General features: G+C 49.0%; 1 protein-coding gene across 1 annotated transcript; it reads left to right on the top strand.

Annotated features, from left to right (window-relative positions):
* The first annotated feature begins 5,404 nt into the window (after window positions 1–5,404).
* Window positions 5,405–7,227, top strand: LOC112902810 (tryptophan decarboxylase 1-like). The gene has a single exon (XM_025971989.1). It carries the CDS (start codon window positions 5,508–5,510, stop codon window positions 7,053–7,055), a length of 1,548 nt encoding a protein of 515 aa, XP_025827774.1. The 5' UTR covers window positions 5,405–5,507; the 3' UTR covers window positions 7,056–7,227.
* Window positions 7,228–10,614: the final 3,387 nt, after the last annotated feature.

Below are 10,614 nucleotides of genomic sequence, written 5' to 3'. Positions count from 1 at the left end.
GATGCTTGAGGTTTCCTGATCTTTGATGCGCTTGTGTGGTTCAGGGCCGGGATGAGTCCTGCCAGTGGTGGAGGACGCGATAAAATTAAGGTGTTGCTAACGCGAAGAGGACAAAATTTACAACACAATCTAGACCAAACTAATATAAAAAAATATACAATAAAAGCGGAAAATACCTTATAAAGAGGTCATCGTGATCATTATCCATTTACATTAGACTATAGCTCTTAAATCTGAAAAAAATATGAGTTAGGCAATTATATTTATCTAGTGAAATCTATAAAAAAACGTTAAACTTGTGAAATAAAAAATACCTCTAGTTACGTCTAGGTCTAGGAGACCTAGGCAATTGCATTTGTCTAGTTTTCTTATTTTGAAATGCCTTTTTAATTTGTTGAAGATCAAGTCCTTTGAATATTTCTCTTTCTATGTAGCACACCATCAAATCATTCAACCATCCATCGGCGCAATTCAGTCTTAATAATTTTCATAGCCGAGAAAGTCCTTTCAACCGTTGCGGTTGCCACTGGTAACAACAACGCCAACTCAATGAGATGATAGACCAATGGAAACACAATATGTCTCTCAAGTTGAACCATTATTTTTGATAGACTCGCAAGATCATAACAAGCCTTGAATTCTTCAACTCTTCGTACATGAATAATGAAAGTTCTTAGTTGATTTTTTATAATCTTGCGGTCATCAAAAGAGAAATTCTCATGATAGATATCTACAATCCGAGCAAACTTCTCCACATCAAACTTAGAGAATAAATTTCTTGGATCAAGGCAAGCAAAACACACAAGCAACTCTGAAGATAGCTCATTAAAGCGATGATCAAACTCTATGATGATAGAATCTATAGCAGCATAGAAGGTATCCACACGATAAAAATGTTCTTGAGTGATATTATTTCTCCCACCTTTCCTTGATCGGCCAAACCGTGGCACAACATCACACATATTTGGTATCGGGATATCATTTGCAAGGCAAAATGCTTTGGTTTCTTCCAACAATGGCTCCCAACCCTCACTTCTCAAATTAATCAAACGTGTTCTCACATCCACAACCAACGACATAGCTTGGACAACATTTTGATCCTTTCTCTGCAAGAGAAGAGAGAGCTCATTTGTGATACGGAGGATTTGCAACATCATCTTCATCATAAACACAAAGCTGAAACACTTCATTTTTCCAACAAAGCCACCTGCACCAAATGGATTGCGCTCATCTTGATGCACAATTTCTAAGACTTCTATTACTGAATCCCACATTGATTCAATACGAAGCAAAGTCTTATAATGAGATCCCCATCTTATATCTCCGGGTCTTGACAATGTTGTTTCTTGTTGTTTGCCTCTCCCTGATGAAATTTCTCCACTCTCCAACTTAGATAAGAGATTCAAGCGATGCTTATGCAACAATAAATCCTTCCTTTTGCAAGAAGCACTAGTGCTATTTACAATCAATGTTACATACTCAAAGAAATCCTCAAGAGATGAGCAACATTTTGAGACAGCAACAACTACCAATTGCAATTGATGAGCAAAGCAATGGATATAGAAAGCATATGCGTTCTCATCTCGAATTAAGTTTTGAAGACCATTAAATTCACCTCTCATATTAGAAGCACCATCATACCCCTGCCCTCGAAGTTTTGCAACAACTAATCCATGATCACTTAACATCTCAACTAATGCTTTCTTCAATGACTCTGATGTTGTGTCCTTCACATGCTTGATACCCAAAAATCTTTCTATTACTTCTCCTTTTTTGTTGACAAATCTCACAACTATAGCTATTTGTTATTTGACTGATATATCACGGGATTCATCAACAAGAACGGAGAATAGACAATCCCCCATTTCTTCTTTTATTGCCTGTGTGACTGCTTCAGCACAACAGTTTGCAAGTTCTTTTTGAATCGTTCCAGAAGTTATTTTGGCATTTTTCGGACACAACTCATCAAAAGCTTTTCTAACCTCCTCATTTCTTTGTCTGTACCAATCAAGAAATTCTAAAAAATTGCCCTTATTTAAGGAAGTGCTAGTCTCATCATGCCCCCGAAATGGTTCACCTTGCAATGCAAGATAACTTACAATACCTAAGGAAGCTTCCAACCGGGTCTCATATTTGACCAATGCATCTTGACTGTAACTTGACATTTTATGACTTACACTTGACCTTTGGTTACGAAAATCATGGAATGCTGTTGTTGCAATATTGTGTATGCTATTAGGCCCACCAACATGTTTTGAAAATGCCGTGTACACATTCCTCCACTGTGAGAAGCCAACTTTTGTAAATGCATCATGACAAAACTTCTCATCCATCCGATCATGTTTGAAAAGATAACAATAAAAGCAATAAGCCTTATTCTTCTCCAAACTATATTCCAACCAACTATAATTCCTAAACCAATGTTTTTGAAAACTCCTCTTATCATGTGACTGTGGAAATATATGACCAATTGGTTGAGTCGGACCTTTAGCTATGAAAGCTCTTCTAACTTCATCTCTAATATTAGTTGCAAAACGATCAATCGGAATACGAAGTCCCGGATCAGAAATAATGTGATCCGGGTTGAATTCAGTTATACCTTCCACTTCTTCACCGTTAATTTCTTCATCATTGCCTTGATCATGTGCATTTTCTTCGACATTATCCTCTTCAACATCAACATGTACATCCTCTTCAACTTGTGCAAGTGGAGGAGCAATGTTTTCTTCCACTTCTTCAGATTCGTGATAAACACCACTACCATGAGTGCTTGGTCCACTAGCATGGGTGCTTGGTCCACCTTGACTACTGGAAGTAAAATAGCTGTAAATCCCTGTAATCAAACAACAATATGTATCAGACATTACAGCAAATCCGAAATCAAACTCATGGAATGGATCAATGGAATCAACAATTGCTATCAAATGGCAAATATACCTCTGGTTCTTTGCCCAATTCCCCTCCCCCTGCCCCTTCCCCTCCCCCTCCCCTGGTTCTGGTTGTTTCCGGACATGGGAACGGCCGAACGGGGGATCTCCAGAACTAGTCCACACCTCGAAGAAATTCCTAGGGCAGATTTACATCCCTGACATCAACTGGGTCCTTCTAGTTCTTTGCATTGCTATCACCGCTGGATTCAAGAACCAAAGCCAGATAGGAAATGCATATGGTAAGTTTTCCTCTGGAAACCAAAAACCAAAATCATTTCTGAAATGAGAAATGACCTGCCACGGGCGGCGGCGGCCTGGCGCCTGGCGGCTGGCGCCCTGGCGGCTGGCGCCCTGGCGGCTGGCGGCGTGCGGCCTGGGGGTGGCGGGTGGTGGCCTGGCGCGTGGGCGCGTGGCGCAGCCGCGCAGGAGGGGCGGTGGCGGCCTGGGCGCCTGGCCACGGGGGCGGCGGCCTGGCGCGTGGCCGCGTGGCGGCGTGGGCGCGCGGCGCAGCCGCGCAGGGGCGGCGGCGGCCTGGCGCCCTGCGGCGTGCGGGCGGACGGCCGGACGGGCGCACGGGCGAGTGGGCGACGGCGGCCTGGGCGGCTGGGCGCGTGCGGCGTGCGGGCGGATGGCGGCGTGCGGGGTGCGGCCGTGCGGACGACGGGCCGGCGTGCGACTGTGCGAGCAGGTAAGACCTAAGCGCTACCCTTTTTGGGCTGGGCCAAGGTATTGCCCAAGCAATACCGGGCCACATTGGGCCCTCCGCCCATGAGTCCTGCCACATCAAAGATTAAGACATGCACTTGCACCAAATAATACTAGAAAACAACTCATTCATGTCGGACCAAAGTGCCATCTGTGCTGGCCTAGCAGCCATGCAGGGACATGGATACAATGACAGGCATAGATGCACAATATCCATGCCAGCGCTGCTCTCAAAGAAGCCCAGTAGGGGCATCCATTAGTGCTGACACTGATACTCTCTAAACGTGTCGGTTGTTATTTGTCGAAGCCCTAGTATGGGTAAATACGGTTCAGGCTGTACCGTGCCATTTTGACAGACACGGGTGCCTCGGCAGCACTTTTTCTTTTTAAGAACGAAGCCGAAGCGCACAAAAATTATCTTTTTGCACAATGTGTACTTGCCTATATATGTGTGTCTTTATTTTCGTCAATTTTCAGAGAAGCTGATAGATTGAGGAGACCTACGACAGAAGCGACTAGCTAGGAGCATAAGAATCAATAAGGAGCAAGTAGCCTGTAAAGGAGAAGGCGAGTAGTAGTGCATCTCATATCATACCTGTACGGTTGTTTTTCCTAGCTAGTAGTGATAAATCTTTGCATGGAATTGTATCTTTTGGGATGATTTTTTCCCCGATGGTGACGATTTTCGGCCATGGAATTAAGTTGTGTTCTTAGCACCTCTTCTCCATGTTGGTGCAAAGACCATGGTTATTGTGCCATGAAAGGTTTTAATGCACACATGCATGTTTCTGTAATCAAAACATGCTCCTTCGGTCTATTGAGTCCTCAATCAAGGAATGGAACAAAGCCAATACCCAAACCTATTCATTTCCTCAACCGTCAGACCACCTCCTCCAATTCATTGCAAACTTAGTCCTAGCAAACGTTGCTTCTCTTGCTCTGCATCCTTGTGACCTATTAGACAGACAATGCTAAGTTATAGTATTGACAAACACAATACTATGACTTCCTCAAATTCATTGCAAACTTAGTCCTAGCAAACGTTTTCACTCACAAAGGTGACAAACCTTTTTGCTATTTTCTCGGAGACTCATCGGTAGTCGTACCCGGGAGTGTAGGCCACGTTTGCTGCGACTCATTAGTAAATGGTACCACGGTGCCCCTCCCTAGTGTGGTTCGTTTTGCTGTGGCATTCTTCTATTCCCGTGCTTTTCTCTAATCAAAACTGGCCTGATCGATCGGGTGCGTTGGCATGCCAGCATTACCACCTATGCGTTTTCTCTACACCTCGAGGAGCGTTGATTATGAGCGCCTGTATGCAGATCTGTCCTGATCCACGATGTATGTCAACTGAACTTTCTGCAGAGATAAACCTCTATAAGCACTTGATGATCATCGACTCATCAGAGCGACACATGCATGCAGCAGTTGCAACTCGATGGTGATATACTATGAGCACTTGACACTACTCCATGCAAGCATGGGTTATTGAAAACAAGGGCCACATTAATGACGGATCATGCATCATGATCTCAGTCAACTTATCGGCTCCACTTGTGTCACAGCTAGGGATAGACGACGATGCCAAGCACATCGCAGCCGGATCCAGCCATGATGCATGCTCCACGAGGCTCACGCGGCAAGTCCGTCCAGCATCTCGATCGCCACGCCGCTTCCCAATCCCCGCGGATCGGCTCGGTTCGATCCTACATGCCTACTACACTATATAAAACCCCCAACCAGTCCCCATGGCACCAACACCTTCGAGCTTTCGATTCTCAGTTCACTCGAGCTTGGTAGGCAACAGCCACCTGTTGCTTACACAGCGCCGTCAAGCTACCTAGGTCATCAGCTACCAGCCAATCCACAGACATGGGAAGCCTTGACAGCAACCCTGCCTCCTTCGACGCGTTCGCCGCCGACGCCGAGGGCTTCCAGCCGCTCAACGCCGACGACGTCCGCTCCTACCTCCACAAGTCCGTCGACTTCATCTACGACTACTACAAGTCCGTCGAGTCCATGCCCGTGCTCCCCGGCGTCGAGCCGGGCTACCTGAGCCGGCTGCTGCAGTCCGCGCCACCCAACGCCTCCGCGCCGTTCGACATCGCTATGAAGGAGCTCCGTGAGGCCGTGGTGCCGGGGATGACCCACTGGGCCAGCCCCAACTTCTTCGCCTTCTTCCCGGCGACCAACAGCGCCGCGGCCATCGCCGGGGAGCTCATCGCCTCCGCGATGAACACCGTCGGATTCACCTGGCAGGCGAACCCCGCGGCCACCGAAATGGAGGTCCTCGCGCTCGACTGGCTCGCGCAGCTCCTGCGCCTGCCCGGCAGCTTCATGAACCGCACCAGCGCCGGCCGAGGCACGGGCGGTGGCGTCATCCTCGGCACGACCAGCGAGGCGATGCTGGTCACGCTCGTCGCTGCCCGTGACGCCGCGCTGCGCCGGAGCGGGTCCAACGGCGTGGCCGGGATCACGAGGCTCACCGTGTACGCCGCCGACCAGACCCACTCCACCTTCTTCAAGGCGTGCCGCCTCGCCGGCTTCGACCCAGCCAATATCAGGTCGATCCCCACCGGCCCGGAGACGGACTACGCCCTCGACCCCGCGAAGCTGCTAGAGGTCATGCAGGCTGACGTGGACGCTGGCCTTGTGCCAACCTACATCTGCGCCACGGTTGGCACCACGTCATCTAACGCTGTCGATCCGGTTGGCGCCGTCGCCGATGTTGCCGCCCCGTTCAAGGCCTGGGTTCATGTGGACGCCGCCTACGCCGGTAGCGCGTGCATCTGCCCGGAGTTCCGGCACCACCTCAACGGTGTGGAGCGTGTGGACTCCATCAGCATGAGCCCGCACAAGTGGCTCATGACGTGCCTGGATTGCACCTGCCTGTGGGTGCGCGACACGCACCGCCTCACCGGCTCCCTGGAGACCAACCCGGAGTACCTCAAGAACGACGCCAGTGACTCCGGCACCGTCACCGACCTCAAGGACATGCAGGTCGGTGTCGGCCGCCGCTTCCGTGGGCTCAAGCTCTGGATGGTCATGCGCACCTACGGCGCCACCAGGCTCCAGGAGCACATCCGCAGCGATGTTGCCATGGCCAAGATGTTCGAGGAATCCGTGCGCGCCGACGACCGATTCGAGGTCGTCGTGCCGAGGAACTTCGCGCTCGTGTGCTTCAGGATCAAGCCCCACACTGGCATGTCAGAGGAGGCCACCGAGGCGGCTAACCGTGAGCTCATGGAGCGCCTGAACAGGACCGGGAAGGCGTACCTGGCGCACACCGTGGTCGGCGGCAAGTTCGTGCTGCGGTTCGCGGTGGGGTCGTCGCTGCAGGAGGAGAGGCACGTGCGAAGCGCGTGGGAGCTCATCAGGAAGAAAACCACCGAGATCATGAGTGGAGAGGTGTCTGTGTAGTGATTGTTTGTGATGTTGTTCTTACATATGTTTGATTAATTGTTGGTGTCGTAGTCCAGGGAGTTGGTGTTAAATAAAGAATTTTGCTGGTGCTTGCATGTATGATGAATAAGGGAGGTGTATTACCATACCATGAGGAATATATATATATATAGTGTCTTTTTTTTTGTTTTTTCTATGGTCTTAGAACATATACACCACATTTTTATTGCAAACACACACATTTAAAAAAATGACGCGAAACAAAATTAAAATGTAACGCTAAATTGACGCCATGGAAGATTTGAGATGAGACCTCTCATTTATATTGTGGACTGTTGCAACTTGCAGGCTGCTGCAAGCTGCAGTTTGTAATCTAGAAGCTAAAACAATCAGGGCCTGAATAAAAAGAACCTGCAAAATAGCCCATACAATTGCGCTCATAGAAAAAAGGTAAGATGACGAACATGAATGAGCATGATCAATGCGAACGGCGGTGCGATATGATGTAGGATGATTGGTTCCAATGCTGCACCAACACACTTCACTGGACCATGGGAGCAATGGAGAACTGAAGCTTCAGTTCCTAAGAGTATATCGATCTGTATACGTGAAGTTTCAGTTCTGCATGTACTTATGCATATTGGAGGACAGGTGGGTAAGTACTTTATGAAGCACACATGGACCTGACAAACTTCTACTACTACGAAGACGATACACAGAGAACACTGGATCATGATCAGATCACAATGACAGTCGCTGTCGTCCTTCCACTAGTTGAATCCCCCCCAGCTGCCGAGACTTGCAACCAAAGATTAATTCTAAAGGATTCATGCCTACAGATGAGTGATATGAAGTATATTGTACCCACTTTGTTAGCCTTTCAGTTCGGGGGATCATCAGAATTAGTGCTGATGGATAGTTGAGTTTAGTAGAGCTTCAGAGTTCCTGCCAAATTAAACGGTACAAGCGAAGATATGACGTCTGAAGCCACTTAGTCTGAATGTCCGATTCACGTAACCTGCTTTGGCAATTGATAGTGCAGTGAAAAGAAAGAATATTTACTGGGAATTAATGGGAAAATGCAGAGAACCTATCAACCACCACAGTTATAGCACTACAACATGCTGATTGTGATAATGCTTCAATGAGATAAAATGATACCACTTGCCAAGCTTGTTCATGTATTGAAAGAGGCTGAATAAGACCTGGAAGTGGTGTTCTTTCTGTGTTTGCCTGCTTGTTCAGGTGTTTAGTGCCAAAAATCTGTCAGTATCGGACATTCAATTCGACATGCGGCTTCATATTCATACTGTGCCCATCAAATAACCTTTTGACCTTATGATATAAGTGGCAAAATAAAATCCAGAGCGCAACCCCCCACCCCACCGATGCAAAGGCGCGGCGTTAAAACACAGAGTGCTGGCAATGTTCAGCTGAATATCCAAATCTGCACCGATCCAGATCCTACCCCTGACTTCCATTTGGAACAGACAAAAGTGTACTGTTCCTATGGGAATGATATTGAATGTGCAACTAACTAGCACAGATTTGAAATGGTTGGCCCCAGTTCCTGAGCCGAACTTGTTTTTCTGAATGGTCCGGATAATGGCAGCTGACTGGTGGGCGCTGTACCTTGCACAGCTGGCCAGGAACATGATGGATGGTTTCTGAAAGAGATGGAGAATTGATCGGCAGTTGTATTCATCATCTCAGTACAGGTTTTATACATGTATACAGGCAGCATGCGTGGCCATCAGTTAGCGAGGCTGTTAGGAGAGAGATTGATTCTCTCGGTTCTGTTACATCTAGCGCCTAGTCTTCAGCATGCTCTCACCGTCCCCTTCTGATGGCCACGCATGCTGTCTGTGTACATGTATAAAACCTGTACTGAGATGATAAATACAATTGCCGATTGATTCTCCATCTCTTTCATGGTATCAGCTTAGTCTCGATCCTATTCTCACGCCATGGCTTCTAGCCCTTCTTCCTCCGACGCCTTTGCTGCTCAGGATCTCAACCCCTTCCACGCTCCTGCTCCTGCGCCCGTCGCCGCCTCCATGATCCAGCTCGTCAACATCCGCTCCCATGTGCCGGAGATCTTGGATCTTCAAGACTCCAACTACTCTGCCTGGAGCACCTTCTTGGGAGGGCTGCCCGTTGATGGTGGCGAGGAGCTCGGGCGGCGCGACCTATCCCTGCTGGATCATGCCAGGGAAAGCCGAGCCGGCGTTGGACGCCATCATGGCATGTGGAGCAGGAGCGCCGGGACGAGCCGAGGACACCAGTGGGCGGGGAGCGCCATTGTGGCATGGGCCAAGCTTGGACAACGCCCGTCCAGGGATTGTATGCCAGCCCCCACGACGGGAAGGGCTGGCCAGCCGGCTGCTGGGGCGCGGCGGTGCCAGAGTTATTGCGGTTCCGGCAATCTGACTGCTTGCGCTTCTTTATGCGGTCAGAGCCGGACTTGGATGGGGAGAACGTGGCTGGCGTAGAGGTTGTCGATGATGCCTGCTTGTACTGGCCGCCGGTGGCCGATGAAGAACCGGCAGCGACAAGAGTAGTGGAGGCCTCCATCTTGTGAGTACGTTCCAGGTACTGTTCTTCCTGAAGAAGGAAGGAATGCACGTACAGGAATGTTAGTGGAGGGTTCATAGTACCAATGACGCCGAGAGAAGAGCAAAATTTAGAGTTGACGCCGCGCAACATGTTGACGACAAGTTCCATGTCGGAGATAGGGTGGCCAACGTCGTTGAGAGTGTTGGCAAGTTTCTTGAGCTTGCCGCAGTACTCGGAGACACTCATGTCCCCCTGGTATAGACTGTGAAAGTCTTGAAGGGTGAACACAGCATGCTGCATGGCGTTGTTCAGGAAGAGGCCGCAGATCGATTGCCACAGAGAGTAGGCGGTGGTGCGGCCCTTGAAGACCATGGTGCGAAGATCCGTGGTCAGGGTGGTGTAGAGCCACGAGACGATGCAGTGGTCGATCTGAGTCCACTCAACATCATAGATGCGCGCGTGATCGTCGACATGGTCCATGATGCCGAACTTCTGGAACGTCAGCTCAAAGAAGGTGCTCCAGGCGGAGTAGTTGGAGTCTTGAAGATCCAAGATCTCCAGCACATGGGAGCGGATGTTGACGAGCTGGACCGTGGAGGCGGCGATGGGTGCAGGAGCAGGAGCGTGGAAGGGGTTGAGATCCTAAGCAGCAGAGGCGTCGGAGGAAGAAGGGCTAGAAGCCATGGCGTGAGAATAGGATCGAGACTAAGCTCATACCATAAAAGAGATGGAGAATCGATCGGCAGTTGTATTCATTATCTTAGTATAGGTTTTATACATGTACACAGGCAGCATGCGTGGCCATCAGAAGCGGACAGCGAGAGCGTGCCGAAGACTAGGCGCTAGATGTAACAGAACCGAGAGAATCGGTCTCTCTCCTAACAGCCTTGCTAACAGTTTCGTTAATCATATTTTTTCCGCAGTGCATCCACAGCCAACGGCAAGCTCGGAGATCTCTTTAATTGCTCTAGTAAGAAATTACGTCATGCACGTCTATGCCAACCCTTGAAGATGTATTAAG

This window comes from Panicum hallii, chromosome 8 (genome assembly GCF_002211085.1).
Source record: "Panicum hallii strain FIL2 chromosome 8, PHallii_v3.1, whole genome shotgun sequence".
Taxonomy (NCBI): domain Eukaryota; kingdom Viridiplantae; phylum Streptophyta; class Magnoliopsida; order Poales; family Poaceae; genus Panicum; species Panicum hallii.
This window is presented reverse-complemented; position numbering and strand designations above follow the sequence as displayed.